At 43.4% G+C, this 16,289-nt stretch overlaps 5 protein-coding genes across 8 annotated transcripts; 1 reads left to right on the forward strand and 4 right to left on the reverse strand.

Moving 5' to 3' along the window:
- Positions 1-59: 59 nt before the first annotated feature.
- Positions 60-2,522, reverse strand: LOC129598758 (uncharacterized). Its single transcript, XM_055496799.1, has 4 exons — positions 1,352-2,522; positions 1,116-1,202; positions 497-610; positions 60-389 (listed from the first exon to the last, which is right to left on the reverse strand). Exons 1-4 carry the CDS (start codon positions 2,354-2,356, stop codon positions 231-233), a joined length of 1,365 nt encoding a protein of 454 aa, XP_055352774.1. The 5' UTR covers positions 2,357-2,522; the 3' UTR covers positions 60-230.
- Positions 2,523-3,216: 694 nt separating this feature from the next.
- LOC129598726 (neuromedin-U receptor 2-like) lies at positions 3,217-7,066 on the reverse strand. Of its 2 annotated transcripts, XM_055496759.1 has the most exons (6): positions 6,690-7,066; positions 4,976-5,136; positions 4,623-4,766; positions 4,295-4,444; positions 4,157-4,217; positions 3,217-4,093 (listed from the first exon to the last, which is right to left on the reverse strand). In XM_055496759.1, exons 2-6 carry the CDS (start codon positions 5,008-5,010, stop codon positions 3,527-3,529), a joined length of 957 nt encoding a protein of 318 aa, XP_055352734.1. In that variant the 5' UTR covers positions 5,011-5,136; positions 6,690-7,066; the 3' UTR covers positions 3,217-3,526. The 2 variants fall into 2 exon arrangements, with proteins under 2 accessions (XP_055352734.1, XP_055352733.1); XM_055496758.1 differs by lacking the exon at positions 6,690-7,066 and having other exon boundaries at positions 4,976-5,283.
- On the forward strand, positions 6,473-7,891 carry LOC129598727 (MORN repeat-containing protein 5-like). The gene is made up of 5 exons (XM_055496761.1): positions 6,473-6,623; positions 6,712-6,859; positions 6,924-7,068; positions 7,369-7,494; positions 7,618-7,891. Exons 1-5 carry the CDS (start codon positions 6,541-6,543, stop codon positions 7,701-7,703), a joined length of 588 nt encoding a protein of 195 aa, XP_055352736.1. The 5' UTR covers positions 6,473-6,540; the 3' UTR covers positions 7,704-7,891.
- Positions 7,758-10,036, reverse strand: LOC129598724 (uncharacterized). 3 transcript variants are annotated; one of them, XM_055496756.1, is made up of 6 exons: positions 9,689-10,036; positions 9,352-9,495; positions 8,879-9,076; positions 8,674-8,734; positions 8,498-8,603; positions 7,758-8,419 (listed from the first exon to the last, which is right to left on the reverse strand). In XM_055496756.1, exons 1-6 carry the CDS (start codon positions 9,979-9,981, stop codon positions 8,016-8,018), a joined length of 1,206 nt encoding a protein of 401 aa, XP_055352731.1. In that variant the 5' UTR covers positions 9,982-10,036; the 3' UTR covers positions 7,758-8,015. The 3 variants fall into 3 exon arrangements, with proteins under 3 accessions (XP_055352731.1, XP_055352732.1, XP_055352730.1); XM_055496757.1 differs by having other exon boundaries at positions 7,758-8,187; positions 8,268-8,603; XM_055496755.1 differs by having other exon boundaries at positions 7,760-8,603.
- Positions 10,037-12,095: 2,059 nt separating this feature from the next.
- LOC129598753 (uncharacterized) lies at positions 12,096-15,545 on the reverse strand. The gene is made up of 5 exons (XM_055496792.1): positions 15,286-15,545; positions 14,669-14,812; positions 14,227-14,424; positions 13,930-13,990; positions 12,096-13,871 (listed from the first exon to the last, which is right to left on the reverse strand). Exons 1-5 carry the CDS (start codon positions 15,543-15,545, stop codon positions 13,260-13,262), a joined length of 1,275 nt encoding a protein of 424 aa, XP_055352767.1. The 3' UTR covers positions 12,096-13,259.
- Between the last annotated feature and the right edge of the window lie 744 nt (positions 15,546-16,289).

Here is a 16,289-nt window from a genome sequence, read left to right on the forward strand (position 1 = left end):
ATAAAAATTCATTTTTTAATTTCCACGAAATGTTAAAATTGTAATTAGACCGTCCGAAGATTCAGCTTGTTGAATTAAAGCTATCGAAATGTAATTGTATAAACAAATTGGCGGGTGCATAACCAACTCGGCACCGGAAATGGCCCTTGATTTTATGTGCGAGTACAAATTTGAGGCAAATACCTGCTGCAACCAAATCGAAATCGTGAAAAAAGCCGCTACTATCCCTATTAATCTTTGCGATCATAAGCGGAATAATTAAAAAAATCTTTGGAGAGACTCATATGGCTTTGGACAATTTTATGCAGTTTCTCCAGACCATCCCGTACGCCCGATACATCCACAATTTCGTATGCCAGAATGACGAACGATGCCATGTACGTTAAGGTCTACAAGCATCAGGCTGTAATTTATATCGGCGTTTCCGGCTCCGCTTACGTTGCGAAGGTCGACTGCAAAAATCTTAAAACCAAACAAACTTGCTAGAAGTTTTTACCTTAGCGATGAAGTGCCACGTTATCCGGCACACATGTCCAGCATAGAAAACCGGTACGGCTTTTTCGCTGATTTTTCCTAGTCGCTGGAAATCCTCACCGAGAGTCGGTGCTTCCTAGAGCAACAGTCGCATAATAATATCTATATATATATATAGGTACATATTGCTTTCATTGCAGTATGTGATGCTGTAACATGACTACGAGTAGCTTTTTGATTCATGCTGCAGTGCGATTTATATGCATACGGACTCGTACTTGCTACATACGTATACAACGGCTTGGACGCTAGTTTGCAATGTACAATAGTAGGAGAATTTGTAGTGTAATGGCTGCGTATCTCATCGCTCACCGAAACTGCGTATTAACTAGCAAATCGCTTCTACAAAGTACTGACAAAGCATAAACTGGCATTTAAAAAGTACTTCGTTTTTTTAATTCGTCAAAAGCAATAACGCTCTGCAAAAATATTCCGTGTCGTAACTCAAAAATAAAAATAATTGTCGCTTATCTACTGTATATAATCGCGTAAAGTGAGTATTTTGTGACTGGATTTGTCCGATTTAACGTGCGAACTGCTTTTCGCTTTCTATTCAGATGAAACAATTTTTAATGCCTTACTGCGGCTGATGGCCTCTCCACATCTCCCAAGCGATTCAATTGAACGACACCCCACAGTCGATAATAACCATCGGCAATCTGCTGACCCTGCAGTGTATGAAAATTACGAGTATACAGCATGTACAGTACAAATACAACCTGTTGTAATGCGTACGGTTATACCCGCAGCGCCCATCGTGTCACGAGAAATATTTATATAATCGGTGTGCAATCGAAATACATACACAAGGATTTACCGTCTGTTCAACTTGTGCCATGGGGATCAAACACACCGTGGCGTGCGACAGGAACACCATAACAGCATAAACAACCGGGATCCGTACATACAGCGGCGACAATTTCTGCTCTTCATAGGCAAAGCCCGCCACGAGCGTGGCCACATTGCCGAACGCGGTCAGACAGTCCAGTCCGTAAATAAAAAACAACGCCCGACTGAAGGCCGCATTCAACCGCTCACACAGCGCCACTGTCTCGTAGTGCATATTCCCCATTTGCGCTACATCCGCACTCAACAAGACGCTTTTCTCCGGGGAAATACTGCGCAATTTACTCAGTAGTTGATTCTGCCAAGTCAGGATGAGCTGCAGCGTCTGGTTTTGGAAGTGCGCAAAGGTCATCTGAGTGCCTAACAGCAGCTGCGTCAATAACAGCGGTCCGGTATTAAAAATCCACCAAAATATGACAAACTGGTAAACTATGAACACAATCGGCACCGGCTCGAAGGAATCGGCAGCGTAAAACGAAATCTGTCGGCCGATGAGAATGGATATTTGCGTGTAGGACCACACGACTGCAGTCATAATCAGCAGTAAACACGTCCCGGCTCCGAAGATCCTGACGGACGGTGGTTGGGTGGTTGACTGCGTGAGGCGATCAAACTGTGCCAAGATCTCGTGCCAGGCGTCGCGCTTTATGTACAGGATAGTTAAAACAGCCGCCGCACGGAGGTTGACCAGTACAACGGTGCTGGCAATGGCCGCTTGGATGATTACATTGTTCGTGGGGAAGTACCAGTCGGTACGACCCAGACGGGTGATGATTAGGAAGCACACGGCGGAGCAGCATATCCATGAACCCGTTATTAGTAGGAGGCCGACAATGCGGGACAGTATGTCAAGAATGTTTGTTATTTTGGGGGTGAATGCTCGGGGATAAAGCACAGCAATGGGCACGAAACCGGTGATACAGAGGATACATAGTTCCCAGCGTAGCGTTTGCTTGGGAATCAGATTCCGCTGCATTGCATACGGGTAGTCTAGCGCTACGGCATATTCCAGAATCTAACAGAGAAACTGTTTCAATCTACAGAAACCACCGTTATTAAATTTTAATTTTCCTTTACAAGATTTCGCAGCTGGGTAAAAATGCAAGCGCTCATAAACCGTAAAGTTTGAAACTGCATATTTGTGCAGCTGTCATCTAACATCTGAAAGTATTAAAATGGAGTAGCTGTTACATGAAACGGGAGGCTGGGCTGCCGATCCGCCACATGGTACATTTGTACTGCAGCATCCATCAGTGCTTCATAGTTCATAAGATGCACTCGTATCACGCAGATGGGCGTCTTTGACTTGGCTATGGTTTTCGGTACGGCACGTACGAATTACGAGTACAGCATCACAACAACATCTGGGAAGTGAAAGTGGACTGGAAACCGGTGTGACGGCGCCGGTATATGCAGTCCTACAGAGTACTTACAGACTGGAGACTTCTTACAGGTATCGGTACAATAAGTACTGGAATACTGGACGCGGTGCAATGCGCCAGCGATTCCCAGGATAATCTGTACATTCGTAATCGCCAACAGGCGTATGTGAAGTTCACATTGTGAACCATTTTATACAATTTGTTAATTTGCTGTGGAGGATGGTTGCATATCGCTTTCCAGATGAACGGTTATGAAACGGTTTTATAACCGTTCATATGGAGAGCGATGGGTTAGTGCCAGTACTCTCTTCCTTTGAAATTTTTATTGCTCTCTTCTGTCCTTAGCTGTCTACTCGGGTAGGTTTTTGAATATTCTGTTAATATTTATACCGGTTTTTACACTTTTTGTGTTTACAGTTCTTGCACTAAATCAATCACAAATTTACAATAACCACCATCATACATACTTTTGCTGCTTCAGCAGTTCAAGCTACATGTCAAATGTCAAATAATGTCATTTCATAATGGCAAATTGTAAATTATTATTGAGCGTCCTAAACGAGGAAAAAGGGTTCGCTTAAAATGCCGGGTCTCGCGGTAGGTAAAGAGTTTTGGATGCCAGTTGGTCATCACGTGAACAGACAACAATTTTTATGCTATACAAAAAATGTATCAATGGTTGAAATTTAAGAATTAGCCATCTCCTCAGGCCAAAAGGCAAAGGTCTGGCATTTGCTGCGCATGCCGGGTTGGTTGCATGTTATTTACATGTGCGTTTCCGATACGCTCGTTCTGATTGCTGATGGCCCGCTTGGATCGGGTATATTATTGCTACTGCGTGATTCTGACGCTGACTTTGCCACAAGATGTTCCCGCCCACTCCGCCGCCGTTGACTCCCGGTAACAGTACCGCGGATACTGTTCTTCAGCGCTTCCACAGGGCGCTTGATACTGAGTACTGTCCGGCGAAATTCCGCCCGGTATCGATGACTGACGGTGAGATATAAAAAGAAATTGATAGAATAATTCGTTAACAAGGTAATGTTGCAGAACGGCGTGGCGAACTTCTTGGCGGATTCGTCAAAAGGACGAACGCCCAGTGTATCTGCTAAGGCCAGGGAGTTGACGCATAAACTGGAGAACATGGCAATCAAATACAGCACGGCACTGCTTAGCAGAAGGATATTGGTGTTCCATGTCCGAACGCTGGGCCGGCGATGCAAGCGCGCGGAAACCCGCCCGATATCGCGATGTTGCCGCTTGGCTATGGCCATGATCAGGACGGCATTAATTATCAGTAATCCGAAAAATTTCACGAAGACCATTGTCATCTGCAAAAAACGTTGCCAGCTGTTATTTGTCATCCGGTAGAAATAAAACCATTTTGTTTCTACCTCTGCGCCAAACTGAACTTCGTCCCATTTCATTATCCAACGCGGTTGACCTTTTTCCAACCTACAGCAAGGTAGTGAATAATAGCAAGGTTCTTTTCTTTTTCGCAGCCAATATCAGTGTAATCCGCAAATACGTACTGTTTCACGAATTCCTCTACGCTGAAAATAACGGAAAGGACAAAAAGAATAACTACGATGGTATTGGCCGTTGACGCACTGGTCAGCTTCTTAGTCCACAGTGGTTTCAGCACAGCAATTAGTCGTTCCAGGGAGAACGTCAGTAAGACCCTGCGTACAAAGCAAAATTCATGATAAACCCGGTAGCAAATTCCCATAATTATCAGACTGTTGATATATTCCGTAACTATGCCTGAAATCCAACGCTTTCGTCGTCCATATGTGACGCTTTTAACGAAATAACCACTGATGTCTGGATACATTTTGACAGGTTGACTGCAACCATTACCAATCGCAAAACTGCATAAACGTTTCCTGTATCCACCCTTGTCCAATCATAAAGCTTGTTGTGATGCGTTTGTTAGCTTTGGTGTGGTATGCCAACCGGAAGGCGCTGCTAATATTCCATAAGAATAATGGAAAATACACCCATCTACAACAATAAATACCGGTGACTTTCGCATTTATTAAATAACATCCTGCCATAGCACAATGTAAAGTATGGTACTAGATAATGACGTATTTATCACTGATCAGGCTAATGGTTGTTTACATAAGTACATGTACATACGAGTATTACTGCTTTCTAAATGATCCAAAATTTTGACTAAGATTCGCTGGTTCTGGAATTTTCCTTCTTACAGTATAACGATATCGCTGATGGCCATGGCGATCATGTATGACGTGGTGCTGCTCCTCTTCGTCTCGCGAATCAGTACAATCAAATTCAGACTATTGCCAACCGTACAACAGGTTAGCAGAATCGGATACACTATCCACCACAAATAATGTGCGCCGGCAATCTGGTCATCGGAAAACGCTTTATCAGACGTGATGTTGAGATTGCAAGCATCTCCACAAACAGCCGTGCCATTATTGATGAACATGGCTTAAAGATATCATCAAAAATCCGAAGTTTCCGCTATGTTTTAGTAAATATTATAGGTACTCGAAACTTCCTTACCATACATTAAAGTTTTTCTGTCAATTCTCGCATGCAGCCAAGCCGCATGCGTCTGGTTTTCAGTTTAGTTACTTGAAACTTAACTTGTCGAGCCTCTGGCAGTATCATAAAAAGCGTCAAATGCTACACTGCCGAGAGCAAACCAATTATATGCAAAGTCGATTCATGTTTGTAAATTTTTTTGAATTAGTAGTATTTCTTAAAAAATGGCATTTCTTATTAGACGACCATGAACTTGACTATCACGCTGATTTATCACGCCTTTCAAAACTGCATGTCCACTAATTTCAGTTTCAGCAATGCGCATTATGATTTAATTATTCGCACTAAAAATACACCCAAAACATGGGTTGCGCTCTTATGATCATATACGCACGTACCTAAACAGGTACCTACTACCTGTCCTAGTGTACTTCCGCCATGATACTGTGAATTATATCGTGCAGTTGAACTTTGATGCCTGCCTGATATTCAAATTTTTGCTGATAAAACAAAAAAAAAGATTCTGTAAAAAGCAGCCGGCTGTAACTAAAGCTCCGGGCAAAGATTCACTTTGGTGAGGCATATGCGGTTAAAGTCAAAATTTTCGGAAGTGAGTTGTGCGATGCAGCATTAGCAATGCGGTTTTTGTGCGTTGGACAATATCGGTGGAATTTAAGCAGTATGGTACAGGTACAATGTACGTGCTACGATACCAGCCAGCATAATTTTACCGAATACATACGCTTTATCATGCCTGTATGATTGTGCATAAATGCTACTCCATAATCCATAACAAAATAATTTGACGTAAGTACAGATACATGCATTAAAAAACCGTCCCCCGGCAAAAAACTGGAGCAAACTTCCTGTCGGTACTGTGTCATGTAATAGACGAGGAGCTCAGAAAGAATCGTGCTTTGTTATTTCGGCATGGTTATTGATGAAGCGCGCGATTTCCAATATAAATATGCAATGCGCGCAAAGTCCTGTGTACTACAGTGGTTTTCATCTCGTATTCAAGGACATAGGTCAGTAACGTGTACCGTGCGAAAGATCTATGTACAATGTTGTTTTAAATGAAAGACACACTACAGATATGCATAAGTTTGAGGCTTCTTTTAAAAACCACTCTACTGCTTCGTTGCATGGTGACCTTGGAGAAATAGCGAAGTACAGTTGCGTTTGCATTGTGCTTTGCTTCATGTCAAACATTCAACTGATTTTGCGGTACTTACAACATTAACAGCCTTGTTTTAAGACAATGGTACCAGTGTGCAGTAAAAACAAAGCAGCGGCAGACAACCCAAAGGATAATCACTATGCTGGACCCACTCGCAACGGAAGGTACCAAGTAGAATCATATAACAGTAACTATTATAACGTTCGAACAGTATACAAAAGTTATCTGACCTGATCGATAACAAATTTGCAGAGCAAATGGCACCGGCCGGTACGTCACCAAAGAAGGCATGGTTTATGAAGGTGGTTTCGAGGATGACCTTTACCATGGAGTAGGCCAGATAATTTATCCTGACGGAACACTGTTCAAAGGCACATGGGATCATGGAAAGTTGAGCTCAGTACGGTCGAAAACTAAACTTTTGCAATAACTTTAAAAGTGTCGGTAACAGAAAATGTTTGCAGGGTCACTTAGTCTTTCCAGATGGACTGATATACGACGGCGGACTTCCCGGATCGGGTCTGGCAGATGCGAATAAACCTTGGGGATACTGCGATGGGAACGATCGGAGATTTTGGAAAGAAATCCAAAATGACCTTAGTGGAAAACGTTGGTTGACACAGAATATTATCGTAGTTATAATAAACATAAAGGCGAGCACACCTGGTTGCTATCGAGGGAATGACGGTAGCGCATTTCAGCACTCCCTGTACTTGCTGCCGTAAACCGGCTGGAGTACTACGTTGTGGCTAAACATGGGGCTCATGTACCGCGCCAGGTTTAGCCATATGTATTGCCGTAACGTCACACTCCAGGCGGGTGACGTCAGCAATACAAGGGAATTACTAAATGCACTATCATCATCCCCTCGATGTTGTTTTATTAACAGTTTGTAATACTGATTTGTAGCGTCATTAGTCGCGAATCCACCCGCGCCGGTAATTCCGGAAAACACGATGGATGTCGGACATGGTTACTACGATATTGTCAGTCATAAGGTGTATCATTACGATGGCACATTTATGAGGAATGTCGGTAAGAGTACGACTAATCTCTATTAAACTTCAGCTTAGCCTTATCGATCAATATACATGCGAAGTAAAGATTACGCATTTGACAGGCCGTAGAGTTTGAATAACGTACGTGTGTTTCTGATAGATCTGAGCGAACATTTTTGGATAATCTCCACGTGTCGAAAAGGATGGGTGGAAGAAATCGGACGGTCACCGACTACACATTTCTAAGATCACGATTCCATTAATTTCCATGCAATATTTATATGACCGGAGCAGCCAGAGAATTGAATTGGTTGCCAGCACTACCAAAGCATTTTTTGAATACGTATACAGATATCTGTACATGCGCTTTATTCACCACTACCATGTTTCTGTCAAGCTTAGATTCCCGCGAAATAGTATAAAACTAGAATAGCTTCATCAGTGCCGATACGCTTACTTGCAAGTAACATAGACGTAAACCGTTCACAGCATTTTAAATGTTTAACAAACATCTTAACGCACAGCAGCAAGCTACCACAACACAGCAGCTTCTAAAGGTCACATTTTAGTCTCCTTTTTCGGGATGGCTTCGTGTTTGGCCACACGTTCCATTGTGGAGCTGGAGTGTACTGAGCCGAAACACGTGTTCTTCGTTGGCTTTGACGTTAGAAACCGTAACATGCGCTGCCGCCTTGTGGTACTGCCCGTCAGGCCCACACTGCCTTTCGTACTGAAATACACTGCAATATTAGTAATTCCGCAGCATGTCTGCAGTGTCCGTGTGCACTGTAGGCGGTAGCGTTTGCTCACGGTCAAGTACAGGAAAAAGTTGACCGAATAGTTAGCCAGCAGGGTGACATTACAGATGGGCGAGGGGAACTCCCTAGCGTTTTTGTCGAAAGTCCACACCTCCAGGGTGTCCGCCAGCTCCAGCGCTTTATACAGTAAACTGGGAAACTGTGCTACGAGATAAAGCGCAACACTGCTGAGCAGGAGAATATGGATATTTCGCAGGCGGTTGTTCTGGCGTTCTTCGTTACCGGATTTGACCCGGCCCAGGTCTTGGCGATGCTGTTTGGTAATGGCTGCTATGAGGGCGCTGTTGATGAGTAATAAAAGGAAGAAATTGCCGAAATTCACGGAAAGCTGCAAATGATTGGAATTATTTATGCTTATATGTGTTGTAGCGGCAGAAACGAACAGGTGAGGCCGTTACCTCAGCGGTATTCTGGATCTTTCCCCATTTAAGGAGCCAAGCCGGTTTTGCCGCTTCATTCCTACACGATCAGTGCAAAAACTGTAAGTTGCACAACCAACGTTTTCCTTGATAACCGCATATTCAATTAACTGCGATGTCGTAGCACAAAAAATGATCATTTATTTAAATCTATAAAGGATATAATGCAAATGCAATCACATACATGTAAGCGGAATAAGTGGTGTTGCATCCTGTGACAGTGCAATAACGCTCGTAGACAAAATTCTCCACGCTAAACATGGCCGACGATACGAACAGAACAACAACTATGATATTGGCCGAAAAAGCGCTCGTCAGCTTCTTAATCCAGAAAGGCTTGACAAAGGCCATTAATCGTTCTGCGGAGAAAATGAGCAATACCCTGCAATTGTCGGCAGTCACATTGTAATGCGCTCACATGACCTTACTTTGCAGAAGTACTTACGATGTAGAACTAGAATGGTTCTATGGAATATAACATTTTACACTGTCCAGCCTTGTTAACGTGTTGTTAGTAAACCAGCATGCGCAGCACGAGATTGAGTATTTTCAGGGCGCAAAAGTTATCAAAAATGTATACGTATTGTAGACTACTCTGTGGATCATTAACCCTAATTGCCGTGTATCTACCCTGATTATGTGTTTCATATTTCATACCAATCACACAAATGCATGAACGCCTCTTGCATCCATCCTTGAATACCCATATACTGGAATATCGTTGCTTTGTTTGCGTCGATACCATACGGCAAGTTAAATTTTCGACTGAGGTTCCATAAGAATATCGGAAAAAATAACCACCTAAACAGACAGAAAGAAGGCGGCAACCAACAGCATGCGAAAGAATACTGTACTCATGAGTTGCAAATAAAACTACATACATAACATTCCTTCTGTGTACTTAAGTTGTTTTTGAAATGTGGTTACAGCAACAATAAAGATCTGCAGTTTAGAATCTCTGCACTGTATCTATAATAATTAATAAGCCACTTACAGTACAACAAGATCACTAAATGCCATGGCAATCATGTACGACGTGGTGCTGTTCTTTTTGGCCTGGCGAATCAGAACGACGAGATTGAGACCATTGCCCACCGTACAGCAGGCTAATAGTACCGGATAACATATCCACCATAACCATTGCGCTCTGGCGACCTGGTCAGCGGTGAAAGCCGAAAGACGAACCGTAGAATTGGCGGTAAGATTTCCTTCCGTACAGTTGACATCATCAATAAGATTTTTGTCGGTATAGTTATCCCGGCAGAAAACACTGGCGTTACCAACCATGTCAGAGCCGGTAATTTGTCGATACACTCAATGGCCAACTATTTGTCATCATATACCGTCGCAATACACCAGGGTTATTAAGTGCCACGATGCTGTGAGTGGTGCTGCAATGCTTTTAACCTTGCTTGACGGGATGAAAGCGTCCCTAACCGGCACATAATGCACGGAAGCGGGCGGGAGGTCAATGAATAATGCAACCATCCCTCAGCCGCGGCTATAATAGTGGCGGGTGTTCCCTTTTCGGGGTTTTTGACAGTTGCGCGGTGTAACACCGCGCAATATATAGCTGTGTCTTCCAGTGAAATGAAAACAAATGTGCACTGATTCCAGGGATGACGTGTTATGTTGTACTGCTTAGTGCGTTATATTTTGCCGCGGTCGCCCTTTATTGTTGAATATCAGTGGTGTTTAATCCGGCCGCTTGTGTCAGGAGTCAGTAATTAATAATGGCATTGCGCTAACAGTGTGGACCGATCGATTTTCCCGCTAATTGGCACTATGCATTACACGTACGTATGCGCCGCTGCACTTGTTAGCGAGTAAGGTTCGTATTATTTCAGCAACTGCACTGGTATATTTCAACAGTTTGCGAATTAAACATGAGCATAATGTGATTTTCAGAGGGAAAAGGATCAATATTCAGTACATCTATTGTTGCACAATCCACTGGACAGTACATGGAACATACAATTACAATACATAATATGAGCAATTACATTATAAACTATGTAACACAGACTTACAGAGATATTACGATTTGCCGACTGTAAGGCGAATGCTCATAGGCCACACCAACCTCACCCGGGATTGTTAAAAATGTTGCGTTAACCAAGTGGATCTCAAGTGGGAAGGAGCCGTGCGCTGAGGTGGAAAAATATAAAGCTCATTCACAACAACTCAGGCCGGCGCCACACACAAGATATAACTGATACAAGGGCGGAGGTGTTGCAAATTAACAATTATTGTACGTGTACCGTACCTATGGAATAATGCTGATTAATCCACTGTAAAAAATCACTAGTGTGAAAAAACAGCTGGAGTCGTTGGAAAAACTTAATTTCTGCAACTATGCGCTTTACCATGAAAAACAGTACATATGAGGGCGTTAAGGTTGGTGTTGCAAATTGACAACTGTTGAACTCTACTTTTTATTTACTAAATAAGCCACTATAGAAAATTATACGCTTTAACCGACGCTTTGCCCTTTTCAAATTATTCTGATTGGTTCGACAGACACATTCTTGTTTTTAAAATTAACGATAGACGTCTCGACTTAAGTACAGAACGGTTTCGAGAACAGTACGGTTTCTCAACATACTAGAGGGTTAATAGTGTAATACCCTGAAAACGCTTCCCAACATGGACATCGACAGATTTTTTGTACATTTTCTCGTAGCATGATTTATCAGTAATGTAAAAGAACTGTCATTTTTACTAACCAGTTGCGCGTTTTATGTTCTCGATCGTTATGCACTAACATGCCGTAAATACGGTGCATGGTTTTAGACGGAAGAGCTTGTTACTAATATTTTTCACGCTTTTAAGGGCATCTTATATGCGAGGGTCTTTTAGCCTTGTTAGCAGCCCGTATGTGCCATCGATATGAATCCAACATTTAAAAAACAAACTGCAGTATACAGTATACTGTAAATATTGCTCCTTTATTACCATTAGCAAGTACGTGCTTCCTTTATCTGGAAAATTTTAAATGCTCACAACGTAAATCAAATGCTTCAACGCACTGAATTCTGCCTTTAATTATGTAGCAGCAACAAAGGTGTGGTGCATGTAAGCAGTAACTACTCTAGATCAAGACTACCGACAGCAGCTGTCGTTGTAAGTTCCGTAAAACCAACGCTAGAGCTTTAGCAATGCTGTTACGGTATATCGTCCACATAGTCGACATTCCATACGTGCCAGTACGGCGTGTCGTGCGCACTTCAGCGTTAAGATTGCACTTAAAAGAACACTGTGAACACTGTACAAAAGGCAACCTACGTACAGACTGTACAATCCCCAGTCTCGCTCAGTTTTACATTTCACCGCGTACTGAGCGGCATCAAAATGATTAAAATTTATTCAGTCAATAAATTCGTTCTTATTAGTGTCTCGAGCAATTGCTTCTCTGTCTTGCCGAAAAGAGATCACTACCCCCAAAGGTCAAACTTGCAGCTAAATCAACTTTACCAATTTACCAGGTATAAATCTTATTAATTTTGATCATTAACACAACGCAGATTGTTTTCCAACAGAGACGGAGCGTCGAGTTCCCCTCAGCGAACGGACTGGAGGTTTTCTCAGGTTTTTTAGGATTCTTAGGTTCCCAGGTTCCTAATGTTCTTCGGTTTTTTGGGTTTACTTAGCCATCGTTCTCGGGATGGTCGGCGAAATATCGGCGAGCCATTATGACCTTTAAGAAATGCACCATCAATGGTCGTCGGTACTGTGACAACATCATGGATGACAACGGTGACCCCAGTCAGCACTGCGGGTTCTCCAATAATCCGTATGCCGACGAATTAACAGATGTCGCTTTCGACCAGGATCGCCAGGCGGTCTTCGGCGGCATTTCGGTTCTTCGAATACCGGAGATGGTCAGACACTGGTCGACGCGGCCCGGTATTTTGGGTACTACTTTCTGTACCGCCTGTCTAATTTGATTCGCATCGAACGGATTAGAAAGAGCGCATTGTAGACTATGAGCTCCTGCAGATTCTTGATCTCAGTTATGCTTGCAAACGATGTCCGTTGCGACTAAACGGGAAAATTATTCTGTAAAGGTGCTGATTCCATCATCAAGTTAAAGAGTATCACGAACAAACATCTGGAGTTCTTCGCTCTGGATGAGTTGCTTACGCTGTGCTTAGCGTGGAAAGTTATCTCTTATACCGTTATACGGAATGGAGTGCCAGGTACACTGCAGCGTCGCTGACATTAGAAAAGCGGGAAGAGCAGATGGATGCGGTGGCCGCGGAGTTGTGAAAGACCTGGCTGTGGTCGGCTCCACGGCTGTAGGGAATAAGAGGCAGGACGGTGTACCGGAGGCCGTTTAGCCTGGCGCAAGCGGAGATCAGGATCTGGGTTCTTACCGGGGATAAACTGGAGACCGCCATAAAAATCGGCTATTGTTGTCGGTTGCTGACGAAGGCGTTTTAAGATGTGTTTATCACTGATGCGGACGATGTGTCAGGGAACAGCAGAATGTAATGATCCCGCTTTTTCTTCGACTAATCCCGGATTACGGCTAATATGATTTTATTATTTTATACAGAATGCGCTTAAACGGCTGCCCGAGGTCCTTTAAGCGGCTCCTTCTTCTGACTGGCTTCGCGTTTAGCCACACGTTCCATGGTGGAGCTGGATTCTATTGAAGTGGAACACGTGCTCTTCGAAGACTTCGACGTCAGAAAGCGTATCATACGCTGCCGTCTTGTGGTGCTGCCCGTAAGACCCACACTGCCCTCAGTATTCAAGTACGCCGCAATATCACGACAACCGCAGCATGTCTGCAGTGTCCGTGTGCACTGTACGCGGTAACGTTTGCTCACGGTCAAGTACAGGAAAAAGTTGACCGAGTAGTTAGCCAGCAGAGTTACATTGCAGATGGGCGTGGCGAACTTTCTCGCTGATTCGTCAAATGTCCACAGATCCGGATTGTCACTGTCCGCCAGCTTCAGCGCTTGAACCAGCAAACTCGGGAACTGTGCTACGAGATACAGCACGACACTGCTGAGCAGGAGAATATGGATATTCCGGCGGCGGTTGTTCTGGCGCTCTTCGTTATCGGATTTGACTCGACCCAGGTCTTGGCGATGCTGTTTGGTAATGGCTGCTATGAGTGCGCTGTTGATGAATAATAAAAGGAAGAAATTGCCGAAATTCATGGAAAGCTGCAAGTAATGGGAATTGTTGTGATTACGCGTATGGATAAACGATTGAGGCCGTTACCTCAGCGGTGTTCTGGATCTCCCCCCATTTAACGAGCCAAGCCGGTTTTCCCTCATCTGTCCTGTTATAGAGAACGATGGGTCTCATTAACTAAGTTACACAACCAGGTACGTGGGGTATTCTTCCGTAGTTAGAGTAACGTTAGCACATTGTTTAGATCATTAACGTGTTTTTACACCGAAATAAAATCATTTTAAGCAGACTTGTTAAACATTAAAACCATTGGCGTACGTGTAAGCGGAATAAGTGTTCAAAAGTTACACATGTTAAACGATAAACAATACAACGGCTGCATACGTGTAAGCGGAGTAAGTGCTGCCGCATCCTGTGGCGGCACAATAACGCTCATTGACAAAATTCTCCACGCTAAAAAGGACCGACGACACGAACAGAACGACAACGATGATATTGGCCGAAAATGCGCTCGTCAACTTCTTAATCCAAAACGGCTTGACAAAGGCCATTAATCGTTCAGCGGAGAACATGAGCAATACCCTGCAATTTTCAGGACTTATGAGTGCACACAATCCGTAACGCATGATGCGATGCATCAACAAATTTCTTTCAAATACAGTATGAATTCGAAACGATATTTCACGCTATTGTTGAAGTGGGCTGTCTTGTAAATTCATTTTTCAGGGAATCAGCGTGCGCAACATGAGATTCAGTTTTTCGGCGCGCATAATTTATTAAAAATGTAGAGACTTGTTCACCGTGATTCTGTTTTCATATTTCGTACCAGTCACATAAATGCATGAATGTTTCCTGTATCCATCCTTGAGTGCCCATAGATTGTAGCAACATCTTTTTGTGTGCCGGCGTAGCATACGGCAGGCTAAATGTCCTAGTGATGTTCCATAAGAATATCGGAAAAAATAACCACCTAATCAGTGCAGAGGAAAAGAGAACAACCGATAACACTAGCAGGAAATATGGATAATATTACATGTTCACTCTGTTCACTTATATAAAAATGCTGTGACGGTACTTACATATCTATCAACTATAAAGTACAGTATGTACCTTACTGCACACACAGATACCAGACACTCAGCCAGATCGATACTGGTGCTACAACACGTACATAATTGGCTAGATACGTATATAATATACGAAAAAACTGTTTAACGATTTTGATAATAATTTTATCTCTAATGTGATACTGATGGCAATAAACAAAAAAAAATCTCGACGTGCAATAGGCACAATATCTATATTATGTGTAGTGCATCTACATAGATTAACTGTAATGGTACAGAGTTCGTTGCAGTCAAGGTGGTTATAACAGTGCAACATTGTAGAAGCGAACCCGAACCGAACATAGGAAGATTTTAATCGAATAATTAAGCCACTTACAGTACAACAAGATCACTAAACGCCATGGCAATCATGTACGACGTGGTGCTGTTCTTTTTGGCCTGGCGAATCAGAACGACGAGATTGAGACCGTTGCCCACTGTGCAGCAAGCCAACAGTACCGGATAGCATATCCACCATAACCAATGGGCTCTGGCGATCTGGTCAGCGGTGAAAGCCGGAGCACTATTGAAACCGCCTGTAACGTTACCATCCGTACTGCAGTTCTCCCGGCAGAAAACACTCGCGTTACCGACCATGTCAGAGCCGGTAATTTGTCGATTCACTCAATGGCCAGCTATTTGTCATGTGTCGTGGCAGCGTACACCACGGTGATTAAGTGTCACGATGTTGAGTGTTGCTGCAATCCTTTTAATCCCGTTTGACGGGCTGAAAGCGTCCCTAACCGGCACATAATGCGCGGAGGCGGGCGGGAGGTCAATGAATAATTCAGCCATCCCTCGACCAGGCTGTGATCTTGGCGGGCGTTCCCTTTCCGGGGTTTTTGACAGTTGCAGTGTATCACAAACGGGAATATATAGCCATATCTTACCGCGAAATGGAAACAAATGTACACTGATTCCAGGGATGGCGTGTTATGGTGTATATACATAGTGCGTTACATGTTGCCGCGGAACCTTTTATTGTTGAATGTCAGCGGTGTTTAATCCGGCCGCTGGTGTCAAGAGTTACTGTAGTAATTAATAATGGCACTGCGCTGACAGTGTGGACCGATCGATTTCCTCGCTAATTGGCACTATGCGTATCACGCGCCGCTGCACATGTTGGCGTGTAAGGTTCGTTATTGTTTCAGGCATTGCATTGGTAATGCAACAGTTTGTGGATTAGAAATGAGGATAATGGTATTTGTTAAGGAAAAAAGATCAATATTCAGCACATGTCCATTGTACATGGTCATGGAACATACATATTCCTGCGGTTTCGCCGGCTGTAAGAAGAATGCGAATGCGGCACGCACCAACACCTCACCCAAGATTCGCTAA

Source organism: Paramacrobiotus metropolitanus, unplaced genomic scaffold, assembly GCF_019649055.1.
Source record: "Paramacrobiotus metropolitanus isolate TYO unplaced genomic scaffold, Prichtersi_v1.0 Parri_scaffold0000128, whole genome shotgun sequence".
Lineage (NCBI taxonomy): Eukaryota > Metazoa > Tardigrada > Eutardigrada > Parachela > Macrobiotidae > Paramacrobiotus > Paramacrobiotus metropolitanus.

Excerpts from the sequence above, each read along its gene's own strand:
- LOC129598758 (XM_055496799.1), bottom strand. The coding sequence starts at position 2,356 with ATGCAGCGGAATCTGATTCCCAAGCAAACGCTACGCTGGGAACTATGT. Across the intron at positions 1,203-1,351 it reads TGGCACAAGTTGAACAGACG|GGTCAGCAGATTGCCGATGG; the intron begins GTAAATCCTTGT and ends CATACACTGCAG. Across the intron at positions 611-1,115 it reads TGGAGAGGCCATCAGCCGCA|GAAGCACCGACTCTCGGTGA; the intron begins GTAAGGCATTAA and ends CTGTTGCTCTAG.
- LOC129598726 (XM_055496758.1), bottom strand. The coding sequence starts at position 5,220 with ATGTTCATCAATAATGGCACGGCTGTTTGTGGAGATGCTTGCAATCTC. Across the intron at positions 4,218-4,294 it reads GTAGAGGAATTCGTGAAACA|GTTGGAAAAAGGTCAACCGC; the intron begins GTACGTATTTGC and ends ACCTTGCTGTAG. Across the intron at positions 4,094-4,156 it reads AAGTTCAGTTTGGCGCAGAG|ATGACAATGGTCTTCGTGAA; the intron begins GTAGAAACAAAA and ends CGTTTTTTGCAG.
- LOC129598727 (XM_055496761.1), top strand. The coding sequence starts at position 6,541 with ATGGTACCAGTGTGCAGTAAAAACAAAGCAGCGGCAGACAACCCAAAG. Across the intron at positions 6,624-6,711 it reads GGACCCACTCGCAACGGAAG|AGCAAATGGCACCGGCCGGT; the intron begins GTACCAAGTAGA and ends ACAAATTTGCAG. Across the intron at positions 6,860-6,923 it reads ATCATGGAAAGTTGAGCTCA|GGTCACTTAGTCTTTCCAGA; the intron begins GTACGGTCGAAA and ends AAATGTTTGCAG.
- LOC129598724 (XM_055496755.1), bottom strand. The coding sequence starts at position 9,981 with ATGGTTGGTAACGCCAGTGTTTTCTGCCGGGATAACTATACCGACAAA. Across the intron at positions 9,077-9,351 it reads TTCATGCATTTGTGTGATTG|GGTATTGCTCATTTTCTCCG; the intron begins GTATGAAATATG and ends CGACAATTGCAG. Across the intron at positions 8,735-8,878 it reads ACCACTTATTCCGCTTACAT|GAATGAAGCGGCAAAACCGG; the intron begins GTATGTGATTGC and ends CTGATCGTGTAG.
- LOC129598753 (XM_055496792.1), bottom strand. The coding sequence starts at position 15,545 with ATGGTCGGTAACGCGAGTGTTTTCTGCCGGGAGAACTGCAGTACGGAT. Across the intron at positions 13,991-14,226 it reads AGCACTTACTCCGCTTACAC|GACAGATGAGGGAAAACCGG; the intron begins GTATGCAGCCGT and ends TCTCTATAACAG. Across the intron at positions 13,872-13,929 it reads AGATCCAGAACACCGCTGAG|CTTTCCATGAATTTCGGCAA; the intron begins GTAACGGCCTCA and ends CATTACTTGCAG.